We start from the raw sequence: 18,246 nt of genomic DNA on the forward strand, positions 1-18,246 counted from the left end.
AGAGAGAGAAACCCAAGCATGCTCCACACTGTCAGCACAGAGCCCCACGTGGGGTTTAGTCCACAAACCATGAGATCATGACCCAAGCCGAAATCCAGAGGTGGATGTTTTAACCAGCCGAGCCACCCAGCTGCCCCTGGGTGGTATATATTTCAATAGTATTATCATGTACAATAATTTTCCATTATAAATTTCTTTCTCACATATTTTCCTATTGATGTTTGAAAGCAGCCATCTGGTTTTAGCCTGTTAATATTTTAAAATCAATATCTTGAAAGTATGACACATGTCCTAGAATTGAAAAACAAATTCTTACAGTTTTAAATGAACCTTCTTACTGTTTACTTCATGGGTCTTTTACAGGCAGGGCCCTATATTACTTCTGTTTTATGACTGCATTTTGTAAATGGAAGGAAATCAGGGCATCAGGATATCAGTAAAAATGTTTTTAATTATAAATACACATTTTGATAATCTTTAGTGTTCCTAAGTGTGCTAGCTATTGAAGTCTATTTTTTGAAACCTGAAAAAGTTATTAAGCATCCAAATTTGAGATGTTGAGGCAAGAGAAGTAGAAGGCAATATCTTATTAGTAAAAACTAAGAATAAAATAATAAAATAAAATAATACAGATAACTGAGCACTCACAGAGAAGGGAAGTGACCGCATTAGATTCATCTCTGCAGTTGGTACCCAATAAATATTTGTGAGTGGAATTAGACGTGATAGTATTTTCACTTACTGATTCTCAGCATATTACATGTGACACGCAGTAAGAGAACACTAGGCGGAAAGCCAGGACTCTGGGGACCGGGCTTCGATCTTCTAGGAAGAAGCTCCTTGTTGTAAGCAAGGGGAAGCCTAAGAGAATGCACCCTTGTTCTAACTTTCCAAAGTTTGCTGTGAGGAAAAAATCAGATTATCTAGGAGACAGTAAAGGTACAGACACTTTGAGAGCCAGATTTCATGAAGGAAAGAAGCACTGAGCAGGAGTGCCCACTGAAGCAGAAAGGAGAAGGACTGAAGTCCATCTGGGGGTCTCACACTTAGGCGAGAGGAGTGGAAAATGAGCGAGGAGGCCGCCAGAGACCGTGAGCATGGGCTTCCCGGTTCAGGAGGCTTGGCTCAGGAAGAGAAAGGCAGATGGGGTAATAACTCGTGCTGCTGCACAGGGACGTTCCCTTTGTTTCATTTTGAGATCTGCGGTCTGCCTGCATTTTAATTTTGTGCAAAAGCACTGGTGCAGATGCAGAATTTAAAAATACTGGAAAGAAAAGGGATACTTGATACAGACAAGTTCTGGGGGAGACAGGAGGCTGTAGGATGACGAACTTTTGTGGGGAGACTAACCTTGGAAAGAAGGAGGGGCCACCCTTTCTTCACGACAGGGGGTCAGAAGAAAGACTGGGTAGAAATGGCACGAATTTGAAGGTGGAGGATGGCTGGAAATTAGAGGAACTCATGCTTGATGGTCATAATCTCTGAGACATACAAAGCAACATTATTTATAAAGCAAGGGAAGCATTGGTGTGGGGTTGGGTTTAGAAATAGCCCAGGAGGAGATGATAATAGCCTTGACCGTCGGTCTGGGAGACCCACTGGGGAGCAGACATCCTAGATTGTACAGCACGACATATCGTGGATGGTTCTCTATCCAGGTAGAAGGGTAGAACATTCTAGCAAATTGTTTCATTGATCTGTTGCAGTGCAGATGATTTAGGAGGACACAGAAAATTAGAGAATTGGGGGCGGTTGAAGAGGGGTCTCCTTCAGGGTAGGCAGGAAGGGAAAGAGACAAAGCCAAGAGCCCCTGAGAGTCTTGGCTCCTTAGAGGAGTGAATGTGGAGAGAGAAAAAAGAGCGAGAGAGCTAGATGGCTGGGAAACTGTGGTGAGAGGGAATGGTCTTCGGAGCTGACGTGTTCAGAGTGAAAACAAATTCAGGGAGTGTTCTCGGGATGGGTGCCGAGGCGGAATGGTGCTAGAAACCACGGACGGCGGGGGGGGGGGGGTAAAGACACAGACCGGGCGGTGAAGCCCCCCGTAGTGACAGCAGGAGGTGATGCGTACGAGGGAGTGACCAGTGAGTCATTTTGTAAAAACGTTGCCCCAAGTGGATCTTGACAGTGGGTGGTGCACTCAGAGGACGACGGCCCCGTACACGTGGGTCAGAGTATCCATCGGGGCGGGGAACAGCAGGGCTCTGACCACAGCTTTCAGCCCTGTCTCTGACTGTCTCTGAGGGAGACCGCGCAGCGCCCGCTGGACAGGTCCGGGAGAGCTGCGCCTCGAGCAGACCTGAGGGGGATCGGTAGACCGGGGGGTGGTGGCCGAGCTTGTCGGAGATGCGCCGGCGCCCTGTCGCAGAGGGCTCGGTGGAGATGAGGCGGAGTGAGAAGGTAGAAGAGCACAGGGCCGTGCAGGGCCCACGGTTTGCCTTTTGGATGACAGCGAAAGATGGCGAAGGTGAGAGGTAGGAAGTGACCTGGCCTCCCTCCCGGTCCTTGGCACCAGGCCGTGCTGTCACCTGGATTGCCGTGGGATCTTGGGGGCCGGGGCGTACACAGTATCGTCTGGGCTTGCTTGTGGTGGTGATAACCTCTTCGTACAGAAATTTGGCAAAGGAGGAAAGGAAGAGAGGGAGCATTCGCCGGGGTTTGTTGCAGATTTAAAACTCTCGCAGAAAGTAAAGAATCTTTGTAGATCGAAGGAGCCAATGATAGTTGAGTGCTACCAGATGTCACAACTGTTTGATGCTGTGTGACATTCTGAGCGAGGATGATAATGGGTGGTATTAATTGAATTGCCATGTTCCATGTCCTTTTGTAGTCTTATCTTCCACCCTATCAGCGCCCCCCCCCCCCCCCCCCCCCCAGATGAGGAATCTGAAGGACATAGAGGTTAAGTAAACTTGCTTAAGGCTGAAAAGTGAGTCCCGCTCAGAACCCGGACACCCAGCATAGGTGACCTTGCTCCTGAACCACGACACTGAGGACTCTTTCAACAAGTTACAGTCTGACAGCAGATGCGTTAAAGGAAAACGGACCCCATCGGGAATCCTCCAGATGCTACGTCACGGTTAACCAAGTACAACAAAGAGAGAGGTCCGTTTCCCCAGAAGACTGGGCAAAGCCTTCTGCTAACAGATCCAGGCTTCTGCACTCACGACTGCATTTGCCTTCGGTATTATTCTTTAGCTTTAGAGGGTTCATTTTCTGTCTTTAAAGCCTGTCTGAGGAACTGCAAACACTTGGAAAATAGTGGAAGTCTTGGCTGTTTGGAACTGATTGGGCTGTCTTGGGTTATGTGAGTTTCTTGTCTCTTTTCTCTCTCTCGCCCCTTCACCCGGCATGCTTCGCAGTTGCTGCTCGTGGAGAGACCTGGAAAATGGCGACACGTTGACAGCTTTTCTAGCTCCTGTAGGTCATTCTCCACACCTTTCTGTGGAAGAGAAAAAGCGAATGATAACAGTGTTTATCTAAGATTTTAAGTTATCTCTTGCTGTTGCTGTCTTCCGTTATCACAGACCATTGAAACCTGGTCGAAAAGTGGAAATCAGATGGCACTTACAATTTCTAATGTTAAAGTCAGGAGTACTTAATGTCAGATTTCTTTGAAGGCTCACGTTCTTTGAAGCATATTATACCCTAAAAATATGTAATGATACGTAATGTTTTAAAATAAAAATCAATGAACAGCATATTTTGATGTATTTAGGAATAAAAAGGTGATTTTACAGTTATGTCCAGTGGTAATCAAGAGATGTCCTGATTTTGGTGACTTTAAATATGAAATCACATACTTACTTTTCTGAGTTAATACAATTTTTCAACGTTGGTAAAGTCTTTATGACAATGGTCTAAAAATGCCAAAGGTAAAAATGAAAGTGTTTGGAATGTGATGAGCAATTTTAATAAGAAATATCCTTGAAATACCCTTGAAATTGTAATCATTTGATAAACAGTTGGCCCTTGAACAAACATGACTTTAACTGCATGGGTCCATTATACATGGATTTTTTATGGTATAGTACTGTAAATGTTTTCTCCTTCTTATGATTTTCTTAATAATATTTTATTTTCTCCAGCTTACTTTATTGTGAGAATACAGTATATAACACGTATAACGTTCAGAATCCGTGTTAATTGACTGTTGCTTTCAGTGAGGCTTCAGGTCAACAGTAGGCTATTAGTAGGTAAGTTTTTGGGGAGTTAGACATTATACGTCATTTTCAAGGGCACAGGAGTCAGTGCCCCTTAACCCCCTCATTGTTCAAGGGTCAATTACATAGAGCAGAGTGGGTGATAATCCATACAGAGCAAGATGAATTTAGAATGAATTGTTGGAAATGTCCAAGAACATAGCTAATACTTTCTTATAGTAGCTTCTCTTACAACTTTAATTGCCCTTAGTAGAAGTTGACCTGGTTATTAATAAAAAGGTCATTTACTTACTCCCTGAGAAGGAAATTCAGGTGGACTTGAACTTTACTTTCTGTTAGTTATTTTGAGTAAAAGCTGAGTGTTTAAAAAATTTTGTGGTGTGGTTTATGCTTTATGTATTTCAGATAGGAAAAGAACATGTAGGTCTGAAGGCTGTGACTGAAATTCTCCAGGATATTCAATATAAGGTAAGTTATTATTTCAAAAAAAATGAAAGTACTGGTTATGGCAGAGGTCCCCAAGACCATTCTCAGATTGATGATTCGCTAAAAGGACTCATGTCATGGAATAGCTGTTACGCTCATGGTTGTGGTTGATTACAGACGGAGGACACAGGTGAAAAATGAGGGCAGTGCAAAGGTGCATGGGGCAGAGTCCGGGAGAAACCAAACACAAGCTTCCCGCTGTCCTACCCCAGTGGAATCGCCTTGGGATGAGCCTGGTTCTTTCAGCAGTGATGCGTCACGGCACGCGTGAAGTGTCACCCATCACAGAGAAGACTAGCTGAGCCTTTGTACACAGGGATTTTATTGGGGGTCGGTTATATGAGCACACGGTGTCTGTGTCACTGACTCCATCACTCCCACCCCAGCCCGAGCAAAACCACGCGTTTTCAAAAATCACGTTGTCAGGGTAAACTTATCTGGTCCGGCTGGTAGAGCGTGGCCCAAGGTCTCAGGCATACAGAAACATTCTTATCAGCCAGAATGTTCCACAGCCTTCGAGCCAATCAAGGCCAGTCCTGAAGACAGACCTCCTTTTGAGCAACCCAGGCCTGCTGAGCTCACCTTTTCCACTTACTGGTTGCAGGAAAGTTGTGTAAATGAGACAAAAATTACGGCACTTAACAAACACTTCAGAAAGACCAGCACGCAGAGGCTGTAGGATCCTTTATCTCAGAGAAGGTGATTGAGTTGGATTTGATTCTGTGGTGATTCAGCCCAGCTTTGCTGGAAACACAAGTTCTGTTTTAAACTGTACTTTTTAGCACTCACATTGCATTGATTGAATCTGAGTGGCCTTGGAGGGCAACAGCGTAATCCTGGGTGGCTTCTGGAGATACGGCACAGGATTCAGCGATCCAAGGCCAAACCAAAAATCAATCTGGGAGTGAAGTCTGATTAGCTCTAGGCCGGCACAAGCCCAGGACCTCTCGAATGAGGCAGCAGCCTCTACTGAAGATTTCCTGAGCAGGCTCAGAGTGAATCCAGCTACCCGAGGGAAAGCGCAGAGTAGTCAGAAAGCTGGTAAAAAGGAGGAAGGACACATTTTGACTGACACGTGTCTACTAGAAATGGATTGAGAAATTTTCTTTCATTGTTTCTCCTCAGATGGCATCAATCTTTCTGGAATACAGGGGGGGTGGGGGAGAGTAAGTACGCGGGATTCTCTCTCTTTTTTCATGTTTATTTTTGAGAGTGAGAGAACACACGCTGGCACAAGCAGGGGAGGGGCAGAGAGAGAATCCCAAGCAGCCCGCACGCCGTCAGCACAGAACCCATGTGGGGCTTGAACTCACAAACTGTGAGATCATGGCCTGATCTGAAATGAACACTTGGATGCTTAATTTTTTTTTTAAATATAATTTACTGTCAAATTGGTTTCCATACAACACCCAGTGGTCATCCCAACAAGTACCCTCCTCATTGCCCATCACCCACTTTCCCCTCTCCCCCACCCCCCATCAACCCTCAGTTTGTTCTCAGTATTTAAGAGTCTCTCGTGGTTTGCCTCCTTCCCTCTCTCTTTTTTTTTCCCCTTTCCCCGCCCCCCTGGTCTTCTGTTAAGTTTCTCAGGATCCACATAAGAGTGAAAACATATGATATCTGTCTTTCTCTGCCTGACTTATTTCAGTTAGCATAATACCCTCCAATTCCATCCATGTTGCTGCAAATGGCAGGATTTCATTCTTCCTTGTTGCCACGTAGTATTCCATTGTGTATATAAACCACAATTTCTTTATCCGTTCGTCAGTTGATGGGCATTTAGGCTCTTTCCATGATTTGGCTATTGTTGAAAGTGCTGCTATAAACATGGGGGTGCAAGGGCCCCTGTGCATCAGCACTCCTCTATTCCTTGGGTAAATTCCTAGCAGTGCTATTGCTGGGTCATAGGGTAGGTCTATTTTTAATTTTTTGAGGAACCTCCACACTGTTTTCCAGAGCAGCTGTACCAGTTTGCCTTCCCACCAACAGTGTAAGAGGGTTCCCATTTCTCCACATCCTCTCCAGCATCTATAGTCTCCTGATTTGTTCATTTTAGCCACTCTGACTGGCGTGAGGTGATATCTGAGTATGGTTTTGATTTGTATTTCCCTGACGAGGAGAGATGTTGAGCATCTTTTCGTGTGCCTGTTGGCCATCCGGATGTCTTCTTTAGAGAAGTGTCTATTCATGTTTTTTGCCCATTTCTTCACTGGAGTATTTGTTTTTCAGTTTTGGATGCTTGATTGATGGAGCCCACCCAGGTGCCCCAAGTAAGCTGGATTCTTTAGTGTCTCAGATAGTTCCTAGAAATAAGGAAGAGACCAAGAGGTTATGCATTAACTTGCCCTGTTATGTCTATATTGATAAAATAATCTTATAAGAGACATCCAACTGCTGTGATAGGTCTGTTTGCCTCTAGGGCCTGAGCATTTTAAGTGGCGCTTTGTAAAATACCGATTGTAAATGTGAACTGTTGAATAATGCCACAAATATTTTATTGAAATTTAAATACAGCTTTGATAAAAGTTGGTAAGAATTGAATATTTTCACTCAGGTGTTAGTTTTCCCTCCCTGGAGGAAGAGAGCACCTAGAATACATCGTACAGCTGGGTTACCAAATGCAAATGGAGCAAAATGAGAGTTTCGGAGGCGGGTTATAATGCCAAGAAGGCTAGGAGCTGAGGGCAGAGTAGCAGGAGGAAGGTCATTTCAGAAGGATTCCCTGAACCAGGGTTCAGGCATTTTACACCAAAGCCCGTCTCTGGTGTGGATGTGGTAGGGCCGGAAAAGTACCTGGCGTGGGGCCTACAGATGCTGGACAGACAGAGTTAAATTTCACTCCAGGGATTAAAGGGAAAATTGGACCATGGTAGCAAAGAAAGAACCATAAGCTCAAAGCAGGAGTATCTTGTTGGAATGAGCCGCTGTTTCTCCAGCGAGGAGATGGAATCAGGAACCCACAAATCTGTGGTGATGAGGCTGCCGTTTAGAAAAGACTTCAACCTGGATTTTTAGTGCTAATGGATTTTTATTATACGATTTAGAAGTTTTATCTTAACATGGGGTAATTTTTTTTTTTTTTCTTTTTCAGGGGAAGTCCAAAACAATACCCTGCTTTAATCCTAACACTTTATTACCAGGTAGGTGCTCATCTTGATGGCATAAGAGGAATTTTAACCGTGTGGATACGACCGCACTGTTTCCCTCATAATACATATAACTATGTATTGTTAGTGAATACAGTTTCTTTACAACTTGTATTCTCCATAGTAGGTACCAGTTTCAGGTTGCTCTGAACGTGGGAGTAAACCTTTTGAAATAATAAACATTTTGTCACTTGTTCTATTATTCTTTGAAGAGTTTCCTTTGGATTTTTAGCTGTAAAAATGGCTACCTCTGTGAAAAGCACGAGCATAACATGACCTTGATACACTTCTAGGATTGGTCAGCGAGGTTCTTTTTAACCTCTGAGTGAAATAAACTTCGTATCTAATTGCAGTGATGCTATTGTTTAGGTGTTACTCTAATCGTTTAAGTATACCTAAGCGTGTAAGAATTATGTATACGATGCTCAAAACATAGTTTGTGGTTAAAGGTTGTTTGGTATAAAAGTTTTGTCTTTACATTTCTCTGCCTAAATTTTATGCTATTTCTTAGTGTTTTAAACAAAACCAAATAGGCTGACGCATGGTTATCTTCGGCTTCCTACATTTAACTGCCTCACGGCAAAGCGGTTTTTGCCGTGTGTTGAACACTTACCCATCATATTCGATTGCGAATTCCTCTAATGCGGAGCTAAAGATTTCTTAGGAATGATTTCTTTTGTCCTGTCATAATAGGACTTTAATATTTTACTGTTGAGGGAGCAGTATAAGACGCAGCTACAACAGAATGGTTGAAGACACAGACTTTGAAGTCAGACTGCTTGGGTTTGAATCCTGGCTCTCTGCCAGTTATTAGCTGAGCGACCTTGGGCAAATTATGTAACCCTCTGTGATTCAGTTTTTCCGTCTGAAAAATGGGGCTAATGACACTATGTATCTTGTTTGTTGTAAGGGTTAGATGAGTTCATGTAAAGTGCTTAGAACAAACAGTGCCTCACATGGAGTAAGTATTGAATTAGTACTGAATTACGTATGAGTAAGTCAGGTCAGTCCCTCACTAAAGTACAAAACACCACAGATACACTTCTTCCGAAGTGACCAAACTTGGTATATACGTACACGTGTGTACGTATATATCAGGTTTATATAGCCATATTTGGAGTATATAGTGATACGATGATAGAAATCGCTAGAAACAATAGAAAGAATGTTTGTCATATTTTCCCATTAGTTATTTTCTTCGTGAACATTAGTTTAAGAATACATGTGTGAGGCTCTAGTTTAAAATGACTTCAGTCTGAAAACTGTTGTTCGGGCAGTTTGTAATTTTAAAAGTGATTATTGGAATCTTCAAGATTGTTGTTTACTTAAATTTTCGTGACCTGTCCATGTGGTTGCACAGATCCTTTGCTGCGAGATTATTGGGTATACGAAGGCTCTCTTACCATCCCACCTTGCAGTGAAGGTGTCACCTGGATATTATTCCGATACCCTTTAACTATATCCCAGCTACAGGTGAGTACAGCGTTTTAAATCTTTCAGAAGAAGTTCTGAGTTAAAGGTTAAATATTGTTTCTGTAAAGAGAGAAATGTCTTTTATGTTTTAGCTTCCTTTAGATCTGTCACATCTTTGCAGATGAAAGTTAAATAAATGTCTCGAACCAGTGAAAGCAATTGAAAGGTCAGGGACGAACGAAACCAAGCTATCATTTATGAACTGTATTGTAAAAGTTAGTTTTTATAGAGTAAATAGAAGTCACGGAAATAGTCAGACTTTTGATTAGTCTAGTTATTTCTTTGTGTAGGATTCCCCAGGAGTGGAAAGGAGAAAGGTCTTGGAAATGAGAACGTTGGTTATTTCTGTGAGACACGTGGGCTTTATAATACTTCTTCCTTGTCTCGCGCGAGAAAGTTTTGTAAGCAGAAGGGTGAAGGGGAGGTAAAAGGAATGCTCTGGAAAGATCCAGATTGTTCTCTAGCCCCACGTTTGGTCACTTAACTTCCCACCTTAGGCTTTGCACAGGTGCTCTAATGCTGATGCACAGGGGTGGAGGCCCCAGCTTGCATGTCCTGGGCTGTTGGCTGGTGGAACATGAGGCAACATCATTATAACGTGTTTAAATAATGATTTTGATATTATTACAAGAGAGGTACTTCAAATGTCTCCTGTCCTCCAGGGATCTAAGGGATGTGTTCTAAAAGGCTATGTTTTTTTTCTTCATGATCAATCTCAGAAGTCTTAAGCTATACTCCAAACAAACCAAGTTTCCTTTAATAACGTTTTATAGATTTTTATTATATCCCCTATCATTTTATAAGAACTTTAAGTTTACTAACTACTCAGTAAACCCTTCTTTTTTGCTTGTCCTTAAATCTTCAAAATCCTTTCAGCCTTTAATAGTTGCTTCTTATTTTTCTTTTTCCAAGGATTAATTTTAAGAGTTACCAATTTAGCTTCGCCATCCTTTTACAGACTTTGATCACATCACCTTTAGGCCTTCATATTTTTAATATACCAGATCCCTTGTTGATTCATTCATCCCTCTGGTCTCACAAGGAACTATGCCCAGTGCCAACCAGACACACAAAGAACACAGAGATTAAAACGTAGTCTTTACCCTCAAAAAGTTTGCTGTAGAGTTGAAGAAGCAAACAGCCACACAGATGATTATGTTCATTGTGAGCAGTGAGGTGTGCTGGAAATGCGTAGGAGAGAAACCCATCCCTGACTGGGAACTTTTAAAATTAATTCTTAGAAAAAGAAGTAAGTGGACAATTCCTGAAAGGTATTAGGAGTAAGTCTAGTAAAGGAGAGAAAAGGAGTTAGAAATTGGAGTCTAATGTCAGGAATAGAAGTTTGGACTACTGATTATGGGTTTGGATTTTAACACCAAGATCGTAGCTGTGGTAACCGGTCAATGTCAACATTTCAATGACTTGTCACAGAAGAAATTTATTTCTTACTCAGAATCCAGCAAGTGGGTTTCTTCTTCCTGGTGAAGGCTCCTCTCTGTGCAGTTGTCTAAGGGACCAGATGGAAAGACACCGCCTCCCTCGCAGAGTTGCTCTAGGTGTGGGCACGTAGCCAGCAGAAAGGAGAAGAGTGTGAAGAATCTCCAGGAGGATTTTTTAAGGGCCAGTCCTAGAAACGGTGAACACTCACGCTTGCCTTCTCTTGGCTGGAACTCAGCCACATGGCCACATCTGACTGCGGGGGAGGCTGGGAAGTGCATTCAGGCTTCACGCCCAGGAAGAGGAAGAAGTGGATTTGATGCAGAGCTGTGCTCAAGTTGAGGAGGAGACAAGACACCAGCTGATTAGAGAACCTCAGGGCAGCTGGAGGCGATGGTACCATGCAGGGCACTAGGAAGGACTTGAGGACAGTCAGGAGGGAATGATGTCCTGGGATCCAGGATGGGAGAGAACACTGCCAGCGTGTAGAGGAGAGAATTTAATAGTGACAGATGCCTCAGAGAATCTCCGTACGATGAGTGCTGCCCACCGGAGTGGCAGTTAACTCTACCTTACAGAAATGAGCCCAGATGCCAGTAGGTAGTTGTGGGGATCCACCCCGATTCCGTGTGATTATCAGTACTGGGTGCCTAAGCACTGTCGCCTTTCAAGTCTTGCCCTTTATGACGTTACAGTTCCTTTGAGACCCTCTTTTTTCCATGTGAGACCTTGACAGGAAATCTCACTGGTATCAGAGAAGGTTTCTGCCTGCTTGGCCTATGTTTTGTGTCCTCAAGTAGGAAGAGTTTGGTTTCTTTTGACAGTTGGAAACAGAGAGCAAGATCTTCAGAGGCCGATTGAGGGAGGGATCATTGGCATAAGAGAAGAAGCCAGTGGACACAAACAAATGAGATACCAAGAAAAGAGTATGGGCGAAGAAGAGTCGAGAAGATGGTAGAAACATTCTCTTGGGACTTTTTCCTGAGGGCATCCTGTCTTTTAGAAGAGAACTCTTCTAAGCTGGCAGGGTCCCGTGGGACGTACTACTCTCCTTTTGCTGTCTGGTTACCCCCAAGTCTGGTCCCCTCACCGACATCACATTTCCAAAGCAGGGAAGAAGGTCTGGGATTAGGAAGTGGGCATGTGAAGGCCGTGTTTGTGGTTGGCCAGCCCGTCCGGGTCAGACTGTGAGAGATTGCAACCTCAGCGGTCCTGATATTATGATTGTTCTGGGAATGACGTATATCAGAGATCAGACATCCCTCTGCATTTACTCTTCCTGTAACTTGCTTCTAGGACCGTGATACACGTTTCCTTGTTGTTGCTGCCAGTAGCATAAAATCTTAGATGACCAAGTTTCAAAGCATTGAGGCTTGATATACAGTATATTTTGTGATGCTGGGGATGCATTCATTGGCTTTTACATGTCCCTGACCCTATTAATGCAAGAAGTTAACTGATAGTATTTTGCCATAGTCGTGTCCTGTCTTCCTTTACCCTTGTCAAAGACGGATGTTAGCATGGGGAAGATCTCCTTTGAGAATAATATGAGTAATTTATTCATTAACTCATGCATTCATGGATCGATTGGGTGATGTGGCATTTTCTATATTCCAGGTACCATAGTAGGCACTGAAGTGGAGGACCAGTAAGACATGGTTCCGACCTCAAGGAGTTCACCCTCTAGGGGGAAGGCGAATATGTTCACACTGAAAGAACCGTAATTTCGTGTGAACAGTGCCTTGGTGTGACGTGAATATGGTTTTGTGGTAGCACAGAGGACAGACATCAGATAAGATTTAGCCACCTAGTACTCCTTCCCCGGCCAGGTGATGCGGTGTGGCACGATTGTTACTGGGCATTGCCAAGCGGGGAAGAAGTGTCGGCACAGGGCACGGAGGACTTTGGAGACGCACGCTGTTAGTATAAAGGGCCAGCGGCACGAGGTGAAGTTGGAGAGGAGATGAAGGGCCTGACCTTCATCAAAGAGCCTTGATATTGTGCCGTGGAGGCTTCCTGAAGGCAACGAATCTCTGGGATGTTGTGAGGAAGAAAGAGACGAGGCCAGGTTTGAATTTGAAAAACCTCTCTGTAGGTACAGGATGGAGATGGAAACCTCAGGTAAGACCGTGACAGTGAGATGAAAGGAGAGGAATGGCTTTAGAAATAATAAAGTAGTAGAATTGGTGACCGATGACGCTGGAGGGTTTTCAGGGAGTTTGAACCCACATACCACTCCCTGGATTTTGGCTTGAGTGACCGGTGAGTGTGATGTTGCTCTCCACCATGATCGGGAACAAAAGTGGAAGAGCTGGCTTTATGGAGAGTATTAGGAGCTTGTGGCTGTAAATGCGGAGAGTTCGAGATGCCTTTGTGACATCCAAGAAAGGGGCGTATTACATAGGTGATGGTTGAAGCCCTACGCGTAGAAGAGGAGATCCTTCAGGGAGAGAAAGGGAATGATGCTGGGAGTGGCAGCTGATGAGGGCATGCGTTGCAAGAGTTGTCCCCGTGCAGTGACTCAAGAAGGGAGGGGACAGTCAAGAGGTTGATGTGGCGTAATGTCTGGAAGCCACGGTGGGGCGTGGGCGTGAGTTTTGAGGAGGAAGGAGTGGCGAGATGAGAAGTATCCGATGCTGCACACACATTAAATGAACGGCTGAAAAGTGTTAGTTGTATTTAGCCACGAGGAGAGGTCTCAGCAAAGTATTAGTTGTATTTAGCCACGAGGAGAGGTCTCAGACGTGAATATGACGTGGAAGAATCTGAGTCTGCGGTCCTATTTGTTCAGCATCGCTTTGTTTAGGGTACTTTTCTAACGATAGATCAAACCTTACAGTGAAAAATAAAACTTTAACACCACAGTACGTTTCTATTTATTGGAAGTTAGGATTAACCTTGGTGAGCCAGAAAAGAGAACATTCTCCATCCCTCTCAGAACTCCATTAAGGATTCCCTTGCTAGCATGTTAACGCACGGGGATGTGAATGTTGAACTACATTGTGAATGTCAACCGATGTTCTGTAAATCTGAGCAATAGTGTTTTACTCCCCTGTTGACTAGCGTGCGATGCTAAGATTCAGAGACAGAGCACTGGGCCTTTGTGTCTGGCTGGCTTCAAAGGGGACCTTGCTTTCTGTTGTCCCTCTGAGTAGGGTCAGTGACACACTCTAACCCTAACCCACCTGTTCCTCGATTGTTGGGAAAAGCCGTATCTTCCTCTCTGGGAGCCAAAACCAAAGGCATGTGTATTGGAAGGAATGATCCCAACTCCTCTTGAAAACAGATGACTTCCCAGGTAGCTGTAGCTTTTTAAGAAAAGATTTAGGTACTATTTGCACAAAGCTCCATGCTAGCATCTGTTCAGAGGGCAGCAGTGTTAAAATGCACACATACACATATTAGAATGCATTTTAATGTGGTTTATATATACAACGGAATACTACTTGGCAATGAGAAGGAATGAAATCTGGCCATTTGCAGCAACATGGGTGAAACTGGAGGGTATTATGCTAAGTGAAATGAGTCAGGCAGAGAAAGACAGATACCATATGTTTTCACTCATATGTGGATCTTGAGAAACTTAACAGGAGACCGTGGGGGAGGGGAAGGGGAAAAACAAAGTTACAGAGAGGGAGGGAGGCAAACTGTAAGAGACTCTTGGATACTGAGAACAGACAGAGGGTTGACGGGGGGGGGGGGGGGGGCGGGGGGAAAGTGGGTGATGGGCAGGGTGGAGGGCACCTGTTGGGATGAGTACTGGGTGTTCTATGGAAACCAATTTGACAAAAATTATATTTAAAATGCACACATACACATATTAGAATGCATTTTAGAGTGATTTTGGAAAAAATCATAATTTTGGGAAGATACAAATTAGTCTGTCGGTTGACTTGAATGTTTCACTGTTGCTGCTCTTAGAATTTCAGAGAAAGCAGAGCAAAAATGAAAAAGGTCTAGAGAGGGCAATAAAAATGAGAGGAACTAGCGGGAGAGATGTAGTTCTAAAATTTAGACCAAGAAAAATTGAGACCTCTCGTATCATTATTGCCCTTAAAGAGGAACAGAGAAAAGGGGAGGGATTGTATATAAAATAACAAAAGGAACAGCAAATAGTAGATAGAGTCTTTGCATAGCTGACTATATTGAGAAATATAAAACTGTATTGAGGAAGAAATGTTTACTTTTAGATGCCAAGGTTAACATGTAAATTAAGCTGCTGGGTATTATTACGGAAATAATGGGTATCTTGAAATAAACCATCTGCCATAGGACAATAACGTCTGCACTAGCCACATTAAAGAAAAAGCTCTAAATCATCATACCTTTTAATGAAATGCACAGCAGCTGGATTTAAGGAGGAGTCATCTTCTGTTTGCTGATGGAGAGTTGACAGTTAAGCCTATCCTGGAGCATTTTCGCCCTTCTAAGTACTCAGAATTCTAGAGTATGGATCTGGGAGCCTCTGCTTGGTTGAATTTGTTCATATTATTCTTGGTTAGCATAGCATATGCTAGGGGGAAAAAGCATGCTATTGGATGGATTTGAATGAGTGTAATTTTCTTTTATTTTGCTATGATCCATAACTGTTAAATTACTTTTCAATAAACAGTGGTCTAAGCATTAGGATGCTACAGGAAAATTTTTTTCCAGCTGAATTATTATGTTTGGAGATGAGATTCCAAGAATGGAATAAAAAATAACCAGATTTCATCAAGTCTGTCAACAGAATTTTCAGACACATCCTGATTTCCAGAGACATTAAAATGTGAACAACACTCAGGGTTGATAAAATGTGGTTATTTTGATATAATGGCATGTGTACAAGTATGTGCACGCACACACACGCAGATGACTGATAAAGTTTTACTCTCCTTTGCCTTTTTTCTCTCTTCTGTTTCCTCTTACTCATCTGTTCCTATTTGTTAATTTATCTGCTTTCTCCAGTTAGATGTGCCTGTCTTTGTTTTTATCTCTTTCAACGTTACGTGATCCCAGTGAAGCAAAGGAATATAAATGTGCTTATTGTTCTTCACTATGTGGATATTTGTCTTGTTAGAACTTGGAAAACCACTTTTAATTTTCTTTTCTTCTCCATTTTCCTTCCTCTTCATCCTTCCCCATTCCGTGTTTCTTAGAGGTTGGAAAGCGGGACTCTTCCTAGCCCCAGCAGCCCGGGTCAGGTCATGATGTGTGCTTAGCCAGTGGGACCTGGGAGCCCACCTGGTCCTGGGTGGCCAAGGGGGTGTTACTATATCCAGGACTCAGCGGCAGGAGCAGGGCCCCCTCTTTCCGTGTGCTTGCTCCACATGGGTTTTGAGGTGCCGTTAACCCTAAAAACCAAGTTGCTGTGGGACCATGGCCTGGTCATGTTTGAAAATCATTTCAGGGGCACCGGAGTGGCTCAGCCAGTTAAACATCTGACTCTTGACTTTGGCTCAGGTTATGATTTCACGGTTGTGAGATAGAGCCCCATGTAGTCGTGGAGGCTACTTAAGATCCTCTTTCTCCCTCCTTCTGCCCCTCCCCTGCTCATGTGCTTGCATGTGTGCGCTCTCTCTCTCTCTCTCTCTCAAAAATTTTTTTTCCAAATCATTTGGAATATTTGTTGTAAATTTTCTTCTGTATCCATGATTCTCAAACTTGTGCCGGGGGGCTCCTGGGTGGCTCAGTCAGTTGAGCGTTGGACTTCAGCTCAGGTCATGATCTTGTGATTCATGAGTTCGAGCCCCACACTGGGCTTGTTGCTGTCAGCACAGAGCCCACTTCAAATCCTTTGCCCCCCTCTCTCAGTCCCTCCCTCCCCCCCTCAAATGAGTAAACAAACAAACAAACAAACAAAAGAACACAGATTGCTGGGCCCCACAGAGTTTCTGATTCAGTATGACTGGGGTAGGAACTTCTTCCAGGAAGCACACTTTGAGAACCCCTATTTCTTGTCTACTTGTATTTACCTCCATGTATAACTTAGAACAGCACTCTAACACGGGAATGCGGAGTTTCGAACGTAAGTATTGAGTATCCAGTGGAAACACAGTATGAGCCGCATATGTAAGATTAAAACTTCTGGTAGTCACAATAAAAAAAAAATCTCAATAGATGAAATTAATTCAGATAGTATAGTGGTGGTCATGAACTCTAGACTATAGTTCTTTTTTTTTTTTTAAAGTCACCAGCCATTTATTCATCCAACTAATATTTTTTAAAGATTCATTAGAAAAGAAAGAGTGAGAACAGAATAATGAACAACACAATACTTCCTTTTGGAGGTTCCTTACCTAGAACAGAGTCAAGGAGGTAAACAGTTATAACTCCTTGCATAACATGATCGGCTTGGCATTTTCTTAATTAATTAATTATCTTCCAAGAGTTTATTTATATTCAAGTTAGTTACCATATAGCATATAGGGTAGTATTGGTTTCAGGAGTAGAATTTAGTGATTGGTCGCTTCCATATAACACCCAGTGCTCATCCCAACAAGTGCCCTCAATGCCCATCACCCATTTAGCCCATCCGTCACCCTCCAGCAGCCCTCAGTTTCTTCTTTATACGTAACAGTCTCTTATGGTTTGCCTCCCTCTCTGTTTTTATCTTATTTTATTTTCTTCCCTTTCCCTGTGTTCATCTCTTTTGTTTCTTAAAATTCCACATATGAGTGAAATCATATGATATTCGTCTTCCTCTGACTTACTTATTTTGCTTAGCATAATACACTCTAGTTCCATCCATGTTGTTGCAGGTGGCAAAATTTCATTCCTTTTGATGGCTGAGTAATATTCCATTGCATCTCACATCTTTATCCATTCATCTATTTATTAGTTGATGGACATTTGGGCTCTTTCCATGATTTGGCTATTGTCGATAGTGCTACTGTAAATATTGGAACATTGGGGTGCGTGTGCCCCTTTGAATCAGCATTTTTGTATCCTTTGGATAAATACCTAGTAGTGCAGTTGCTGGGTCATTGGGTAGTTCTGTTCTTAACTTTTTGAGGAACCTCCATACTGTTTTCTGTAGGGTTCCCCTTTATCTGCATTGTCGCCAACATCTGTTGTTTCCGGAGTTGTTATTTTTAGCCATCTGACAGGTGGTATCTCACTGTGGTTTTGATTTGTATTTCCCTGATAATGAGTGATGTTGGGCATTTTTTCATGTGTCTGTTAGCCATTGGTATATCTTCTTCAGAGCAATGTCTGTACATGTCTGGACTGTAATTTTGATGATGTTTGTGTATGCGTAGCTCATTAGTAACCGTCTTCAAGCAAAGATGGGAAGACAGTGACAGAGACCAGGACTGAGGATTGGAATAAGGGAAAGTTGACATCATTGTTACTGGGGAGAGGATATTCTCTTCTCAAGCTCTTAGGAAAATTAGATCAGATTAAGGAGTCAAAGACAGATGAGTTGGTTTATGGATGAGAAGTTAGTAAAAAAGAGGGAGCAATGGCTTTAGAAAAAAGTGAGATAGTGGGTTGAAGAAAATGAAATAAACGAAAACAAGTCTGAGTACATGAAAGCTGGAGAATCCTATAAATGACATGTA

The 18,246-nt window shown here is 43.0% G+C and overlaps 1 protein-coding gene across 2 annotated transcripts in view; it reads left to right on the forward strand.

Annotated features, from left to right (window-relative positions):
* Nucleotides 1-18,246, forward strand: part of CA8 (carbonic anhydrase 8) — a 101,363-nt gene that overhangs the window by 45,594 nt on the left and 37,523 nt on the right. For both annotated transcript variants that reach the window (XR_007458509.1, XM_049633375.1), the window contains exons 5-7: nucleotides 4,566-4,628; nucleotides 7,738-7,786; nucleotides 9,153-9,265. Coding sequence is in view for 1 of the 2 variants with exons in the window: in XM_049633375.1 (XP_049489332.1) it covers nucleotides 4,566-4,628; nucleotides 7,738-7,786; nucleotides 9,153-9,265 (225 nt within the window). In the remaining variant the exon portion in view is untranslated. The remainder of the gene's footprint in view (nucleotides 1-4,565; nucleotides 4,629-7,737; nucleotides 7,787-9,152; nucleotides 9,266-18,246) is intronic.

The sequence above is a fragment of the Panthera uncia genome, chromosome F2, assembly GCF_023721935.1.
Source record: "Panthera uncia isolate 11264 chromosome F2, Puncia_PCG_1.0, whole genome shotgun sequence".
In the NCBI taxonomy this organism is placed as follows: Eukaryota; Metazoa; Chordata; class Mammalia; order Carnivora; family Felidae; genus Panthera; species Panthera uncia.